The 18,986-nt window shown below is 38.9% G+C and overlaps 1 protein-coding gene across 1 annotated transcript in view; it reads left to right on the top strand.

Annotated features, from left to right (window-relative positions):
- LOC124372978 (coronin-2B-like) overlaps window positions 1-18,736 on the top strand; it is a 37,309-nt gene extending 18,573 nt beyond the window's left edge. The window contains exons 2-4 of the mRNA XM_046831384.1: window positions 64-261; window positions 3,412-3,678; window positions 18,519-18,736. Coding sequence (XP_046687340.1) covers window positions 64-261; window positions 3,412-3,678; window positions 18,519-18,704 — 651 coding nt within the window. The 3' untranslated portion in view covers window positions 18,705-18,736. The remainder of the gene's footprint in view (window positions 1-63; window positions 262-3,411; window positions 3,679-18,518) is intronic.
- The last annotated feature ends 250 nt before the right edge of the window (window positions 18,737-18,986 follow it).

Here is an 18,986-nt window from a genome sequence, read left to right as displayed (position 1 = left end):
TTGTGCATGTCCATAGAAAAGTTATTTATATTTTTTAATTGACAAAGTTGTGTTTTTTGGCAGTTGTGGTTCCGAGGGGTACGCAGTTCGAAGTTCCGTCATGTGTTCGGCTCGCCCGCCAAGAGAGAGCGATGTTACGATAATGTCAAGATTACCAAGAACGCACATGACTCGCACTTCTGTGCGGTCAACCCCAAGTTTGTCGCTATCGTCACCGAGGTCGCAGGAGGTGGTGCTTTTCTGGTCCTTCCCATCAACCAGGTGTGGCACTAGTTAAATTTGTGTATCGAGGTTAACTCTGAGTAGGTAAATGTAGAACATTGATTGGAACATCTGGGATTATTATTACTATTTCTTACGTTTCAGAGTGCCATGCTTTATTAAATTATCCTCTGAATTATTTTTTTATTTATAACTAAATTACAATGTTTAGTCTTATTAGGTTGTATAGACATTTTAAATCTAGAATAATCGAATGAATGTAAAATGTATTTAATGTAGCCTGTTTTCTTATATGCTAAAAATAGAATATGTTTTAGGAAGGTAAATAAATGGGTGCCCGATTTAGCCACAAAAAATAAAATCAGTTTAACATTGAGCCACCATATTGTTGGTTAAAATTTTTTGTTGTGTGCAAGAGTTATAGAAGCAAAACTTAAGCAAGGGGAAGATCTGCTGCATGTGTTATTGAGAACTTTAAATCTAAAGATTGTACATTAATGTTATTTTTTTATAAAGAACCAAGTTTTACATAGATTTTTTGTACTTTATTAATTGCTATATTTATATTTTATCATTCTAGCAATAGATGAACCTTATGTTATTTTAAACTGTCTAGAACATGCCCTGCAGTATATCATCTCTCCCTGTTATAGTGTTAACATGTAAAGGTGTCTAAATTGTAATTTTGATGAAACTGGCCATAACACTCTTGAGACTACTTTTGAAATTATCTAGGATAGAAGAGTTGCTCTTTTGGGGATCTAGTAACCAGGCACACTTCTACCTACCCAATCGGTATATGAACATTTTCATCAAATTATTTAAAGTAGTTCAATAGAACCAAACTAAACTAAGAAGTGATGTTGTAGTCAGGTAGTAATTATATCTTGTTTATAACTATTCAGACGTTTTTAAATGTTCAACCAATGAAAGTTGTAAATGATTATAACATAATGAAATTTATCATGATGACAGTGTGTCATTGTGCTTTTATTGTCTTAATGAGGAATGTCTTAACTAAAGGATTTGTGAAGCCAGTCTCCTACTGTGGTCTTAGAAAATACTAATTTTATTCCATTAGTCTTAAATCAAGGTAGTCATGAGTGCTGACCGACCAACGACTTTCAGATTAAACTTCCTTAACCCTTTCAGGGCCAGGACCAAATATGAGATGTTGCACAATTTTTTCACATATCATATCCCCTTGTGACTAGTCAAAAGTGCCAGGCTAAAATTGGCGATTTTGCAGTCTCTTAGATTAAAATTTATAACTTTTCATAAAAATTAGAGAATTACCTAAAAGTTGCACCAAATTACTCGTATAGATATATACTATCAAAAAATATATATATAGATGTAGTGTTAAGTAATTTAAAATAAAAAAAAATGTTTTAATAGATTACATAAAAATTTTTTTTAAAATTTTTTTTGTAAATAACTAAAAAAGGAAAAATAATTTTACTGTGGGAAGCTATTTGATTATATTGTACATTTAGAAAGGAACAACCATACAAAATTTTGTGTTATTTCTCTCATAAATAAATTTTTTATGACACATTTTGTATAAATACGCATAATTGTACTTCGCAACAAGTGATAAAGCAACTGACTCTTACACTTTAAGAAACTTAAAATAAATATTCACATTATGAATGTACCGGTAAACAGATGATTGTAGGATCCATAAACAGTTTCAATACAGTTAAAAACACTATTTACCAAGAAATATTTACACAATTTTATTTGAAATTTATTTACACTTTTTCTATTTACAAATATGCTACTTACAATTTCACTCCCGTGAGATCGCAAATTGTCAGTCATTGTAACTACTACACACAATAGCTAAGCACGTAACTACTAACACTACTAATATTTATAACCACAAAATAAAATAATGAAGAAAAATCCAGCATACAATAGTACGATTACACTAAAGCATAAAGAATTAACAACAATAGATCGAGTCAGCTGATAATGTCACGTGACAATTACGAAATAAAAATGCATAGACCTCCAAAATAAAAATGATATTCATATTAATTATCTACAAATATACCAGGGAATAAAAAAAAACATAAAACTTTAATCATTTGACGTCGTATTTATTTAAGAAAACAACGAATATCAAGGCGACTATATATTGCCGCCTGGCGCTTTTCGTGTATGTCACCGACGGCAATATATTGCCGCCTGGGACTTTTCAGACGCGATCTATGGTGGCAATATATTGCCGCCTGGCCCGAAAAGGGTTAAGGTATCCAAGAAATATGTGCTATTAAAGTGTATCCTAATTGTTGTGTATACTTTTTATAATTTAGTCTTTTTCAATTATTGTGGCTGTTATCTGTAGACACATCTAAATTATAGGCCGGTTTACATTAATCTAGCAAGGTTGGCCAAATCGATTAGGCACAGTTTTAGGAAAATGCAAGTACAGTAAGTGACACAAGTGGAGGAACTTGGGCAGTGGGAGCAAGATTGGCGAGGGGAGTCTAGGAACAAGTTATAGCAAAAGTTATTAACCAATTCCCGGTAATTTCTGCTGTTTGTGCAACTTCGATTTTTCTATCTTGTATTGTGAATGCTTATTCTTGTAATAACTACAAAATCTTTATTGTTTAAAAATTGGTATTTGGTATTTGTATTGGTTTTCCAGGTATTGGATTCTTAATTTTTATAAACTCGTAAAACAAGATTGAAATTTTAAGACCACTTCTTATATAATAAAAAAATATTAAATATTAATCAATGAAATTAATATTAAAAAATATAACTAATAATGGTTGATGTTTTTGCGTTAAGCCAACTGACTTCACTTGTTATCATATTTACATTTATATATGAGCCTTTTTTATTGTTGGTAAAGTATTCTTATAGTTCTTTTTTTATTTCCATTGTAATTTATAATATCAATAGACGTTGAGATTCTAATCCAATTTTCACATGATAAGAACAAAAACGATTTAGAAAATACATAACATGTACATAGGCATGGCACAGCGTCACCTGTTTGCTTAACCTTTTACTCCTACTTAAACTAAACACTATGGCATAAAAAACCTTCCCCTCTTTAATAAAGCCATTTTTCATTTCATAAAAAAGTTCAAGTCATTAAAATTTAATTCATCTCTTAATTGAGAAGTATCTTTTTGTTTTTTAGAATTAATGAAATTTGTTTGATGTCAGACTGGAAGGTTGGACTTCAATACCTCTCGAGTGACTGGACATAAAGGTCCTGTGCTGGACATCAAGTGGAACCCATTCAACGATAACATCATAGCATCGTGCAGTGACGACTGCACAGTCAAGCTGTGGTACATCCCTGATGGAGGCCTGGCCAGTCACCTGACGGAGTGGCTCATAGATCTCCATGGCCATAAGAGGAGGGTGGGCTATATAGAGTGGCATCCCACAGCAGAGAATGTGCTTATCAGCGCTGGCTTTGACCATTTAGTGAGTTGCCATCAAAACATTTAATACAATTAATTTTGTGTCAAGTAGTGTTTTAACTTCTTTCTAAAAGATGCATTAGTTGAAGAGGTTCTCTAATTATGCGACAAGGTGTTGCTGTGTGATGGGTAAAGATGATTATCTGTTTCTGGTCATATATAAGTAAGTACACATACAAAAAAACAAGTAGGGAAGCACTGCAGGTTGTTGAAGTTGAACCTAAAGAGATAAAATACAATCAATTGAAGTAAGTCAAAATACTTTTATTGGTGAACACTTCTCGTTAACTGTTGTGACTAACTAGTCCAGATATTACGCTAACAGCTTTATTTGCAGTTAAAAACTCCTCCATCTGAGTCAACATATTTTGGCATCATTTATGTTATTTATTAGTGATTACCTTTAATTTAGTCCTTCAGTGTGGGAATCTGATTAGATTTTATACCGCTTAAATTTTAACAAAGTAGTTTCAAAATTGTTTTAAATTTGTGTGACGGTTAGTTCAGTATGTTTGTTTACACTTCTTAAAATCAATTAAATTTATTTGGCTTCAATAAATTTTCGGTGCAGTTTATTTATGAATGGCTTATGTAACATTTATTTAGTTTATAATTCGAATGTCCTTATATAAACAAATTTAACTAAGCTTGTAATAATTCACTGAAAAAATCCTAGTATAACTTTTAACATGTGTGTACGGGGCAGAAGTTAAAAATTAATAATCGGAGGACCAATTATGAAAAATAAAAATAAAACAATGTGCAGAATGGCGGGAAAGTGGGCAGGTAACAAGAGGTGAGAGGAGAATACAACACAAGTGATGGAGTTTTAACAGTACCTTGGAAAACTCGCTGTGTGTAGAGATCCACAGGGGGAAGCAGCAACGACAGGAGTGCTTAGGCGCGACGTAATTGGCGCGTAGCGAACGGGCGTCACCGCTGGCGGCCGCGGTAGAACGACGAATAATCCGCACTGGACACTGTCTTCTCCACTAATACCCTGAAATTACCTCCAAAGGAGTGTGGGAGGAGGATGGTAATGCACATTAAAGAAAAACACTTGAAAACAAAGTCAATACGAAAGGGTCGAGCACAAAGAGTGACCCACGAACTGTAGAGCTACATGGTCTCCGGCCGATGATTCCACTCAGAATGCCGGGAAGCGGCTCGCTCCAGGGGACGCTATCGCCCTGGTTGGTTAGAGGGGTATCTGCTATTCGCCGAACGGGCAGCAGTCGCAAAGCGGAAGAGCGCCCAGAATACTTCAAGGACAGGACCCTTTAAGATATCAGGGGGTGTGGCGCTGATTGGAACAGCGGACGACTGATTTGGGACCACGCTCCCTCTCTCTCTTATACCTAAATGCGTCTGGGCTAGATTATGCTTATCTATATTAAATTAAATATTGAACATACCGGCGGCTTTGAATCATCAGGATTCAACAAATCAAAGTGGCATGATCGAGAAAGAACATGAGAAATAAAGCTAAAGACTAACATCTTAAACTAGGTCTTAACTATCTATCCTAAAGTGTTGAGATAGACTTAAGCTATTGGTGACAAGAACGGCAGCAGGAACACTTTGACTGCCGGGCGTGTGAAGGTACCTTGGGGGGTCTTGAGTTCTACCACACGCACTACACTGTCACGTCCAGGGAAAAGCTTAGTTATTCTAGCGAGGGGCCAACACAGCGAGGGAGAGTCTTGTTGGACCAATACTAGATCGCCAACTTGTAAATTTCGGGAGGGCCGCTCCCACTTAAGTCTTTGCTGGAGGGAATGGAGGTACTCCCTGCTCCAGCGTTTCCACACTCGCTGGGAGAAAGCCTGCACTAGCTGCCAATGAGCCAGCCTGTTATCCGGCAAATCTGCAAGGTTGCGTTCGGGCACAGCCACTAGCGGCGCTCCAATCAGGAAGTGCCCCGGAGTGAGAGGTTGTAAATCGTTTGGGGTCACTGGAGAGCGCAGTAAGCGGGCGGGAATTCAACATTGCTTCCACCTGGCAAGTGAGGGTGGTAAATTGGGCAAGAGTGGGAACATAGGTGCCCAGAACTCTTTTCAAGTGAAATTTGGCGCTCTTAATGGCGCTTTCCCAGAGGCCGCCATGGTGGGGAGCTGCAGGGGGGTTAAAATGAAAGTTAATTTTCTGGCCGAGGGAAAATTGGTGAATTTGGAGCTTGCCAGAGGAAGTGATTAGTTGCTGTAAAGAGTTTCTCGCACCAACAAAGTTTGTACCACAGTCACTATAGATGTCGGTACATAGGCCTCTACGTGAAACAAAACGTGTGAGTGCGGCTATAAATGCGTCCGTGGACAGATCAGTGGCGACTTCTATATGTACAGACTTAGTCACTAGGCACACAAAGAGACAGATGTAAGCTTTAGTGTGTCGGATAGAGCGGAGGTTGTGAATCTTGACGTTGAAGGGACCACCATAGTCAATGCCTGTCGACAAGAAAGGTCGAGCGGGAATTATGCGGGCTTTGGGTAGATCACCCATGAGAGGGAACAAAGGCTTGGGTCTTTGTTTAAAGCAAGGGAGGCATTGAAAAATGCGCGAGCGCACCACACTACGAGCAGAGAGAATCCAGACATGCTGGGCTAAAAGGGACATGGTTAATTGAACCCCTGAATGTAAGTTTTGTAGGTGAGTGTGGTCTATTAGTAAGTTAACAACATGGTGAGATTTAGGCAAAATACAGGGGTGGCGCACTTCTTCCGTCAAGTCAGCAAGCTTTAGTCGACCACCAACACGGAGGAGTCCTTCAGCATCAATGAAGGGAGCAAGGCGCTGTAGCTTGATGGAGCAGTTCTTGTTGTCTCGAAGGGCTGCCAGGTCATCAGGAAAAGATTCTCGTTGAACTAATTGGAAGAGGCGAAGTTGAGCAGCTCGCACCTCGACGACAGAAAGAGGACCCACATGATGTTCTTGCCGGCGGCTATGAGAGACGAACCGGAGGAGATACGCCAACACATGGAGCAGCTTGGTCCAGGAGGAGAAACGAGTGAGTAGATCCCAAGGAGGCTGGGAGGCTGCAACGAAGACGGACAGCGGAACGGGCTTCAACTCGTCCAAGGAAGAATCATCGAGCGGAGAAAAACTGGAAGTGGGCCAATCTGGAGGAGGTAGTTTGCAGCCACAAGGGTCCGTGCCACCAAAGAGTGTGATGAACAAGTTCCGAAGGGAGGATCCCACGAGAAGCACAGTCTGCAGGGTTGTCAGCACTAGACACATGACGCCAAGAAGAGGGAGGAATGAGCTCTTGGATTTGAGCTACACGATTCGCTACATACGTTTTGAGGCGGTAAGGGAGAGTATGTATCCAGGACAGAGTCACAGTCGAATCACACCACAAAGTTGTAGAGTCAATACTTAATACACTGGAATACTGAGACTGTACATAATGAACTAAATTAGCCAGGAGGTGAGCCGCGCACAACTCTAATCGCGGCAAAGTTACTCGTTTTAGCGGGGCAGCACGAGTTTTTGAAATTATTTGGGTCACACTCACTTCACTATCAGTGTTTATGCACCTTATATACACAACAGCGGCGTAACCGGTCTCGGATGCGTCCGAGAAACCATGTAGTTCACATGAGCTAGAGGGGGTGGCCATTATCGGCCGAGGGATCGACACTTCAACAATGTTTTTTAAGTCGATCACAAAGTCTCGCCATTTTAGCGCGAGGTCCGGAGACAAGGGTTCATCCCAAGATACACCGGAAGTCCACAACACTTGCATGAAGCGCTTTGCTATCATTATGCAAGGGGACAAAAAACCGCACGGGTCGTAAATCCGAGCGATTAGACTTAGCACTTTCCGCTTAGTCGGGGCATCACATGTGAAGTTGAGGTTATATTTAAAACAGTCTGTCACAGGTGACCAATGGATACCTAAGATGGAGAACAGAGGGTCCGACGAAGGTTGAAGAAACACAGGGGATTCTTGATGAGAGGCAGGCAATGGTTGAAGTAATTTTGGGCAATTAGAAACCCATTTCCTCAGTTCAAAGCCGCCTAAGCGGAGAAGCTCGATCAGCTGATGTTGAAGTTGGAGAGCTTCGTCTTCAGTGGACGCTCCGGCTATCAAATCGTCCACATAGCTATGGTGTTTCAGAATGTGAGCTGCCTGAGGGAAATTGGAACCTTCATCTTGTGTCAATTGTCGGAGAGTTTTTATGGCGAGGTAGGGTGAACAGTTCATACCATACGTCACCGTGGTCAGCTGGTAAGTAGAGAGCGGAAGGGAGGGGTTTTCACGCCAAAGGATGAGCTGAAACCTTTGGTCGTCTGGATGAATCTTAATTTGGCGGTACATCTGCCGGATGTCGCACGAAAAAACAAAATTTTTCAGCCGGAAGTGGAGAAGGATATCACAAATATTATTTTGTAACTTTGGACCGGTGAGAAGTACGTCGTTGAGGGATAGGCCTGAGCCGGTCTTGGCACTGGCGTCAAAAACAACACGAAGCTTGGTAGTGCTACTATACTCTTTCACTACCCCATGATGTGGGAGAAAATAATGCGGAGCAGATAAATCAGGATGGGGAAGACATTTCATGTGTCCGAGCGCCTCGTACTCGGTCATGAACTCGATATAGAGCGCCTTCAGGGGGGAGTTATTTCTGGCGTGGATCCGCCTCTCCATAGACTCCAGGCGATGAGCGGCGGTTGACCTTGACGTTCCCAATTTAGTGTGGGCGAGGTTGTCAACAAAGGGAAGCTTGACTACATAGCGACCTTCCGAGTCACGTGTATGCGATGTCTCAAACAGTTTATCACACGCGATTTCTTCTTCCGATTTTTTACTACAGATCGGAAGTTCTTCCTGTGTCCAAAATCGTTGAAGGGAGGAGTGGAGGTCAGTATCTGTGGTCGAGAGGAGAGAGATTGGCGAGATTAGAGGTTCTTTGCGCGGTAGAGAGAGACACGGCGCACTTCCAACAATCACATATCCAAAAATAGTGCCAAGAGCAGAAGGCATATTCGCCCCGAGAGAGTGTCGCTCATTGGTAAGCAGTTGAGGGAAGAGAGAGTTGCCGATGAGGACATCGATTGGACCAGGCTTGCCAAAGGTCGGGTCCGCGAGAGAAACAAAAGATTTTTGTTCGCATGAGTACTTCCGGGTTAAGTTCTACCCGCGGAAGTTCGAGAGAGATTTTTTCCAGTACATGAAAGGAATGGTTTTTGGGCAATTAAGTGTCCCGATAATGTTTTCAAGATTGAGATCTAGTGACCCTCTGGTGTTAGTCATGTTTTGGGCTAACCCAATGACAGTGAGGTTAGAAGGCTGGCGACGTGAGCCTAACAGCTGAGCAGCACGCTCAGAAACAAAGTCGGACATACTGCCAGAATCCAATAAGGCGCGGAAAATATATGACTGGCCATTGTGGGCAGTGAGTTTGACCAGTGCTGTACAGAGCAGCACGGTGCTTGTTTCAGTGAGAGAGGTGGACGGCGCGCGGCACAAGTCAGTGTTGTGTTGACAGCTAGCGGGGGGGGGGGGGTAGAGGCGCAGTGGCGGAAGAGCTAGGCCTATCGGCGCTGTTATTAAAGTGCAGAAGCGAATGGTGTTTCCTGTGGCAAGTCGAACATGTGTTCTTGGATCTGCACTCTTTAATCGGATGATTTCCCAAGCATGAAATGCACCGCTGGTTACCTTTAACAAGGTTGTACCGCTCATTAGGAGACTTGTCCTTAAACAGAGGACATTGGTAAATTTTGTGCCCAGATTTCCGGCAACAAAAACAAAGAGCTTCGTAGTTTGAATTAATTTTAGCGTCAGTAGCTAACAAATTCATTTGCTTGGGGGAGGCGAACTGAACACGCTTTTCAACCCTCGGTCTGGAAGAGGTAGACAGTATTTTCGTCTCAGAGTGGGTGTGAAGGCTAGCGTCTTCAATCTGGGAGCATTCCAGATTTAAAAATGTTATAATCTCCGTGACCTTGGGGAGGGAATGCGGAGCGGCGCCAGGCTCTCTTTGGGACTCACGATACTGTTCCAATTTCTGGACAGTTTTGCTGTCAAGTTTGCGCAACAAGTGAGCTGACAATAGAGGATTATCAGAGGCGATATCACAGTCCAGGGCTTTCAAGGACTCTGAATGTTCATAAAATGTTGTTATGAACGCTCTAAGTTGTTTAGCATTGTTGCTAGCGACTGCGGGCATGTCAAGTATATAATTTAGATGGAGAGTAGTGAGGCGGCGTATGTTATGATATCTGTCCCGCAACAACTGATAAGCAATGAGGTAATTGGCGGGGGTGAGATTGAGCGACTTCACTAAGTTCAGAGGTTCGCCTTCCAATATGCTCAGTAAATACTGGAACTTAGCGACGTTAGAGAGTGAAGCACTGCGGTGTACTGTAGTGTCAAACAGGTTGATAAATGAAATCCATTTCATAGGAGAACCATCAAACGTCTGTAAGTTTAATTTAGGCAACTTGACTCCAGTTACCGTCGTGGGGAACAACGCGGGATGATCAGAATGTGATGAGGACGCGGGAGTTGTGGGTTCAGTGACAAGATGAACCTCGATCAAGCTAGAAATAGCGACATATAGGTCGTTAACCTCATCCTGATCTTTGGAAAGAGTATCTTGATCCGCTGCTTCACTGTCACCTTCGATGACACGTTGAAGGTTAAGTTCAAAGTCCGCGCGTTTCTTCTTTAGTTCCGCGAACACTGTGTTTAATTGTCTGATTTGAACTGGTGTCAAAGGTGGAGCGCTGGTAGTGATTTTCGTGACGGTTTCGTTAAGAGAAGCAAAACGAGATTTGATAAGATCTGTTGATTTACGATAAGTTTCGTATTTGAATTCCTTGGGAGCCATTGTGATATCGAAAGGGGCAAAGCAGTTTTACAAATGAGAATTACCAAAGGTTTCCCGATAGTGCCACAAAACAATAAAATGAGACAATTAACAAAGATAATTTAAAAAACAATGGAGGGATACCGTAATGTAAACAAATCAATGTAAGCGAAAGGGGGGAACAAGTTAAGTTGAGATAAGACAAAATTAGATTACATTAAGTGCCGGTATGTCCACCTAAGCTACCTTAATAGCTAATCTAAGTACCAATGTTATGTAACCCTAAGGCGAGAAAATATTTTAAATGGAGCAATTATTAGTAAAAATAATATAAGAGAGACAGTGATAATTGTTATTAAACAATTAAGTAACCCGTGAGAGAGATATCCTAAGTTAATCAGGTTGATAAAGAGACACAATGTAGAGAACGGTGAATGAACCTTTTAAAATAAAATTGACAAAATACAATGGAGTGTAGAGAAATAAGTAGCTAATATGTAGGTTAGAGATAAGAAATGTTGCTTTCAATAATTTGGCAAGAGTACACCATAGAATTGACCTACAATCACCAATACTATCGATCAGAGAGTTAATCTAACACTTCTTAACATAATTTACGCTAGAACATGAAACAACAATGATATAATTGAAATGAAAAGGAGAGCAAATCAGTTCAAGTTAAATCTTAAATTGACATGAGAACTTAGAATGGCAATTAATTGGTTGCTTATTTAACAAGTAAATTACAATGGAACAAAGCGAAATGTTATTCAATAGCAAATTGAATAGTGAGCAATATATTGCTTTAGAAACAATTACAAGGAACAATTAAATTTCCACTAGCACAAAGTTACATTAATGGAATGGAGAATTATTGTGAGTTAATTAATACTATCAAAGAAAGAGTGGTCAATTAACTAAACCAGATATTGCCCTGTTGTTAACTAAATACATTACTAGTATATTACTAATGTGAGAGAGAGTATGGGTGGACTCGTGTCCGAGTCTCTATTCAGAGATATAAACAGAGTTCCGTTACGGCGAGAGAAGTGCAGTATCAAAAACCGGTACAGCTGACTGCAGCGGAGGCCGTGCATTCAAGTATCGATTGGGCCATCAGCTGTTGAGGGGCGGTCGTAAAATTAGACTGCCTACGGACAATTACGTAATAGTTGTTGACGTCAACGATCCAGTTGCGCGAGAGAAGAAACAATGTTACCAGTACAACACGTTCGCAGCGCCACCAATACAAGCCGGGTAGCGTCGGTACGGCAGATTCAAAATGGCGTAACGACGCCTGTTACAATTAATTAATTACAACACAAATTACTGTAATCTACAGGACTGATTCACAATAATCCGGCCCGGAGGACCAAAAATGTACGGGGCAGAAGTTAAAAATTAATAATCGGAGGACCAATTATGAAAATAAAAATAAAACAATGTGCAGACTGGCGGGAAAGTGGGCAGGTAACAAGAGGTGAGAGGAGAATACAACACAAGTGATGGAGTTTTAACAGTACCTTGGAAAACTCGCTGTGTGTAGAGATCCACAGGGGGAAGCAGCAACGACAGGAGTGCTTAGGCGCGACGTAATTGGCGCGTAGCGAACGGGCGTCACCGCTGGCGGCCGCGGTAGAACGACGAATAATCCGCACTGGACACTGTCTTCTCCACTAATACCCTGAAATTACCTCCAAAGGAGTGTGGGAGGAGGATGGTAATGCACATTAAAGAAAAACACTTGAAAACAAAGTCAATACGAAAGGGTCGAGCACAAAGAGTGACCCACGAACTGTAGAGCTACATGGTCTCCGGCCGATGATTCCACTCAGAATGCCGGGAAGCGGCTCGCTCCAGGGGACGCTATCGCCCTGGTTGGTTAGAGGGGTATCTGCTATTCGCCGAACGGGCAGCAGTCGCAAAGCGGAAGAGCGCCCAGAATACTTCAAAGGACAGGACCCTTTAAGATATCAGGGGGTGTGGCGCTGATTGGAACAGCGGACGACTGATTTGGGACCACGCTCCCTCTCTCTCTTATACCTAAATGCGTCTGGGCTAGATTATGCTTATCTATATTAAATTAAATATTGAACAATGTGATACCCACACATCCACTTTTCTAATGTTTACCAATTTTAAAATGGAATGTACATTAGAGATATAATTGTATGGAATACAATTATCTAAAGTTACGGGTTATCCAAGGTACTTTATAAGAATTCATTACTTTTTCGTGATCCAGTTGTTACTGTTATAAATCCATTTTAAAACAAAAAAGTTTCTCAAATAAATATTTGTATGGATTATTTTTTTAATACATTACTACAAGATGACAGACAATAATGCTGTCCAACTATAAAATGTCTTTTATAAGTGTCATGGCAGTGAAAAGTCATAAGTAACTGCTGCTAGCAGCCCGACTGTGTTGTTTTTGGTATTTGTTGATAGTGGTATTTGCATGCAAGTGTCGTGGTCATGACTGACAATTTAACGTACTTGTTACACATGCACCCCTCCCTCCCATTCCTTGATTACTTTCTTACATTACATTTAAATGTTGATTTTATTAACTTTTGAAGTGCTGATAGCGTACCACGCGATGTCAGTTACCTGTCCAGTAAGTGCTAACATCACGTTGCTCATGGTTAGGTCTACATCTACTGCGAACAACATAATATCCAAAATTTTAAATATTTTTTAATGTATTTTTAATAGTAATAAACTTGAAAAACTGCACTATCATTTATCTACATGCCGTCTTTATTTTTTCCCAAATGCTGTTGCTAGACCACAGATGATTCTAGCTGTACATATCGTCAGCTGGAATTGTTCAGATAACAAAAGTAGTTTTTATTTTCCTTAAGTGTTTTATTTAAGATTTTAGCTTTTTTAATCATAATACAGGTCAGAAATGTAATGTATATTAGTGCCGAAACGTAAATTTTTGTGTATTAGTATACAAATTATTGAATTTAAAATCTTCTGTTTTATCACAAATATGTTAAAATACCAACAAGGACTCTTTTTGGATGCTATGAAACTCATCTGATGAATAGTTTGACTTGGCCAGATTTTTAGGGCTTTTCAATGTACTCAAATAACACATTCTTTGTTCTTGTGCTCTTTTCTTAAATGTAAATGTGCAAGTATGGGGAGTGCCGATGGCTGAGCGGTCTTTAGACGTTGGACTTTGAGTCTGAGTTAGAGATAGAGCAGGTTCGAATCCTGTCTGTGATCTTTGCACTTTTTATCAGTGCCCATGAGGAACGGGCAGAATAAGGCATAAAAGGGGACCGGCTTATTAAATTTAAATATATTTTTTTAAATTTTGCATATTTTTTATTGTTATTTGAATGAGTTTAGTAAAGTAATTTGCTGAATGTTGTAAACGTAAACAAAACTTTTTTTAAACAATAAATAATGTTACAACATACTACGGTAAGTAATTGTAATTATTTTCAAATTTTTTACTTTTGCTGAAAGAAAAGATATATACAGTGCAACCTCATTAAGTCGGATCGCAGCCGATCTGACATAACAAAAATCCGGATTAGTTGGAGAATGTTGAAAACAAAAAAACATGTACAAATAATTCAATATTTTTCTAAAACACATTTAAAATTCACATCACGATAAAGTATAATACAGTTTAATTCTTCTGAACGAATTTTGTTAATTTGAGTGTCTGTGCTGTGCGGTCATGCATTATTTTCAATATGAGAAGCTCTGCTGGTGTAGTCTTTTTGTTGCTCAAAATAAAGTATTAACTCTTCCAAATGAGATGCTGTTTCTGCATCCATTATAAACTGCGATATTTTTTGTGTTTTTTCGTCATAATCCTCGCTGATGTCGGCATCTTTATCGTAACAAGTCACAATACATGGAATTTGGTCAACAGTAAGAGTACCGTAGCCTCCGTTGTTGTCAGTTTCCAACCAACTTTCAATATCATTAATGTCAAATCTGAGCATCTATCGATGTTTTATACATCCTTAATAACCCCTGAGTCTGCACTTCGTTGCCAGTTTCTCTCCCCACTGCTTCAGTCTGATTCTCTAGCAAGTCACACACATTAGGCAATACCTTCTTCCATGACTTTGAGCGTGGTTCTACCAACTTTTCCCCATGACTTGTGGACCATGTACAAAACTGTTTCGACATTAAATGATTTTAGAATGTCTACCTCACCCTGTTCTTCCCCTTCAATTAGCTGGCCTAACATGTGTTGCCTGTAGACACGCTTGATGGTTTCTAAAATGCCCTTGGTCCATTGGCTGAATCAGCGCAGCTACATTAGGCGGTAAATATTTAACTGTGATGTCCCCGTTGGCAAGTGATTTAGCAACCAGGTGTGTAGGGGTTTTTTTTTTATTTACCTATTAAAAGTAGTGAACATTTATTGTTGTCTGATTCATTGCTACTGCCGTTATGATAAGGCGATCCTTGGTTTTTTAAGCCTTTTGCTGACTCATAAATTTTCATGGCCAGTGTTTTGCTTGGTAACATATGATAAAATAAACCAGTCTCATTGGCATTATAAATTTGATCTACTGATGAATTCTCTTTCTTTACAAAATCTTCAAAACACTCTTGAGTTTATCGGCTGCTTCAACATTGCCAGACAAGCTTTGCCAGTTACAGTAAGTTGGTGAATACCATGGCGTTTTTTCCACCTATTGAGCCACCCTTGACTGACAGTAAAATTTGGATCACCACCTCGCAGATGCTTATTCAAACTAAGAAGTCTTTTGCTGTACAATGGGACTGATAGTGGTAAACTCTGTTCCCTTTCTGCACAAAACCAAACGAACAATGCATCATCCAGCGATTCATTTTTAGCTTTCCTTACTTTGCATTGATTAGCCAAACTGTCTTTAGACATAATTTTAAAACAAAACTCTTCTATGGTTTTCCTATTTTTATTCCAGTCTGAGACCATAGAAGTTCCAACTCCATAATCAACTGCAATTCATTTTAATGACTCACCTTTATCAATTAAATCTTGGAACCGTTTTTCCATTGTAACAATATTTTTGCGTTTTCTGCCATTGTTTAAAAACATAGAAATTTACTAGACAACATACACAATAGAGAAAAGAAAAGCTACTGGTGTTATGAATGAACTCACACACAAACTGAACTGACAACAATATTTCAGTTAAAAGAATCGGGACACATACACCATAGCAAGTGACAGCCTGAACTGATCAGGTAGGTTTCCCCCCCTCCCTCCACGTTGTTATAAATGCGGCTGACTCATCGAGTTCTACAAATAGTCTGCTGATAAACAAACATCCTTATAGACTCATAGAGTTCTACAAATAGTCTACTGATAAACAAACATCCTTCTAGACTCATCGAGTTCTACAAATAGTCTACTGATAAACAAACATCCTTCTAGACTCATCGAGTTCTGCAAATAGTCTACTGATAAACAAACGTCCTTCTAGACTCATCGAGTTCTACAAATAGTCTACTGATAAACAAACATCCTTCTAGACTCATCGAGTTCTGCAAATAGTCTACTGATAAACAAACGTCCTTCTAGACTCATCGAGTTCTACAAATAGTCTACTGATAAACAAACATCCTTCTAGACTCATCGAGTTCTACAAATAGTCTACTGATAAACAAATATCTATCCCATGCTGTGTAGTCTAGGCCGACGACAAAAAGCTAATTTTCTTGAACTCATCCAGTTACTCGGAGATCTTACATTAACTTTCAACATATGCTTGCAAAACTCCTAAAATACTTATAGCACTACAAGTGAATAGAGTCAGCACTTGGAGGGTTAAACATTGTTTTATAAAAACATTGTAGAATAAAAATTTACTATTTAAACTTGTTCTGTTTGGATATGGTATGGTAATTAATAAAATACTGTTACGATTTAACAAATAAATATGTTATTTGGTAAGGTTTTCTCTATAATAAAGAAAAATTTTATGTTGTGTATACTATCGTGCTATTTGCTAAATCCCAGGTAGATTCACTTCTCGTTGGTTTATACGTGCCAGTAAAACCCATACTGGGTACAGCATATTCAAAGTATGACTTAAATCTTAGGAACTCCATGACTGTCCTGAAGCACTGCACACCACTAACTGCAAATGTCTAGATATTGAAGTAAAAAAAGGCCGGTCGATGGGTTTAATTTACTGTGAACAATGACTCTTGGAGTGGGTGGGGCTCCCTTAATATTGAAAGTTTTTCAGGCCTGAAAATAAGGGAGCCCTTATTTTGAGATTTTGAGATGCTGTTGGTTAATTTTAAGATATCAATACCAACTGGAACCAGGTTTATAATGGAGGCTTTCATTATTAGAAATTTTGATCCGATAATCTCTGTACCTTTAAATTATTATGCTACATGGTTTAAATTTTATCAAAGTTCATAATGTTTATTGTGTAAATATATGTGTGAAATTTATCACTGTATGTTTGTTTTTAACCCAAATTTTTTTGTTAAAATCATACAAAATTTATAACAAATTAAAAATCATTAATAAAAAATGTATAATTGAATTTATATTTATGAATCTATCTTTAACATTTCGAGGGTTATACAGAGTGTCCTATTCCACCCGTTCACTATTTATATGAGGAGAATGGTATGAGATAGAACTACCAAATAAATTTTTAACTCACCGAATAAGCTATTGGCTATCTGATAAAAATTAGTTTTAACTATTTCAATTTACAGAGTATTCCTGAAATAGGGTCTTAGCTTTGAATCTTGTCAAGCTAAGGTATTTTTTTGCTAAGGAATAAATCACATGTATCAGCGTATCACAGTGCCATAGTCCTTGAAATAAATTATAGTGGAAATTAATGCACAAAATGATTTTCTTGTTATGATATGGAAAACATCTCAACGTGCATGAATGTGCTAACATACACACACACTCACACAAACATAAGTTTTGTAAATGGTTTTTAGTTATAAAGTACGATTTATTTACTATTACGGTAATTTATGGACAATGCATTAAAATACTTATTAATTTTAAAAGTGTCCTCCATGGTTCTGTAACAAAGATTAATTCTGGTTGCAAATGCTCCCAAGCACGAATAACTTCTTCTTTAGAGATGGAAACTATAGCATTTCTGATTCTTACCACCTAGGAAGCCTCATCCCTTTGATGTGCATGTTTACAGAAACTGGTTTACAATGGCTCTCTACAGCGAGACTGAAATAGTTTAAGAATGTAATTGTCTAAGCAATGTTTCAACACAATGCAAACCAGAAAACTTCGATGTTAATTCATGACACTGACTTCATAAGCCTATGAAATGAATATTAACAATGCCTTTCTTTTCTGTTCTTTAGTGTAGGCAGTTGATAGCCTATACATTAGGGCCTCCCACCCTTGCCTGGTTTTACTGGAAAAGCTAGTACTAATGTGTCCTCTCCTTCTTCCAAGGTGATATGACTTAAATATAATCCTTCCTCATGGATCTCGACAGGAGGCGGCCTCCACCTCCAACCTTATTCATTTTGAATATCCTGTCACTCCTGAAGCAGCGCTAAGGTCTTTTTAGGACTAGACGCATTGAGAGAAATACCTTTGTGCTTAAAATGTTATAGTTAATCAAACTTTTAACTTTACAAATTTTGGGAAGGACATAGACCCTGAAATCTTAGACAGTAATCCTTAATTTATCCTTAATCTTATCTTATCCTTAATCGTTTATCCTTAATCTTGCCTTGTAAGGTATTGTTTAAAAAGTATTTTTTGTAGAATTATAAATTAAACCGAACCTACTGACAACAGTAAACCTAGTTTTGGTTCAAATTGAAAATATCTCAAGTTTGGATATGTTTGGCCGCCATTTTGAAACAAGTAAAGATAAAAACATAAAAAAATGTTTCAAATGTTCGGCTTCAATCAAATTGTACTAGGTGTACGTTTATCCTTAAGCTTAGACAGTCTGTAGTAAAAATTTGAATGACCATAATGTTTATTAATAGAACTAGTGAATGTAGTATCAAACCTGCCAACCAAAAGTGATCATTTATATTTTAGCTGATAGTATGGGACGTGGGGAAAGGAGAAGCACTGAACGTGATTGACTGCCACCCCGATGTAATTTACTCCATGAGTTTCAACAGAGATGGCAGCCGCTTGGCCACAACTTGCAAGGACAAGAAGCTGAGAATCATTGACCCCCGCACAGGTTTTGTCATCAGTGTGAGTAGACCTTATTTGTAGATAGTAAGTAGACTGACCTTACTTTTTGTGTAACTGTGTGAACATTTGTCGTAAGATTTAAGAAGATGGAGCACTTGAAATTTACAGTTCTCGAAAACTTTGTTTTCATTCTTGTATACGAGGGGGTACCCAAAAAAAAACCGGAATTGTATTGCTGGCAGCCGGCAGCGTGTAGTACACATTCCTGCCGCTAGGCAGGGCTGTGACGCGCAACCCATTGCGAGCTCAGTGACCCCAGTTCCGTTGTCCTAGTGCATTCTGTTCGTCGTTCGTAGTGACTGT

Source organism: Homalodisca vitripennis, unplaced genomic scaffold, assembly GCF_021130785.1.
Source record: "Homalodisca vitripennis isolate AUS2020 unplaced genomic scaffold, UT_GWSS_2.1 ScUCBcl_4529;HRSCAF=10755, whole genome shotgun sequence".
NCBI lineage: Eukaryota > Metazoa > Arthropoda > Insecta > Hemiptera > Cicadellidae > Homalodisca > Homalodisca vitripennis.
Note: the sequence above shows the minus strand (reverse complement) of the source record. Positions and strands in the feature narration are given on the sequence as shown.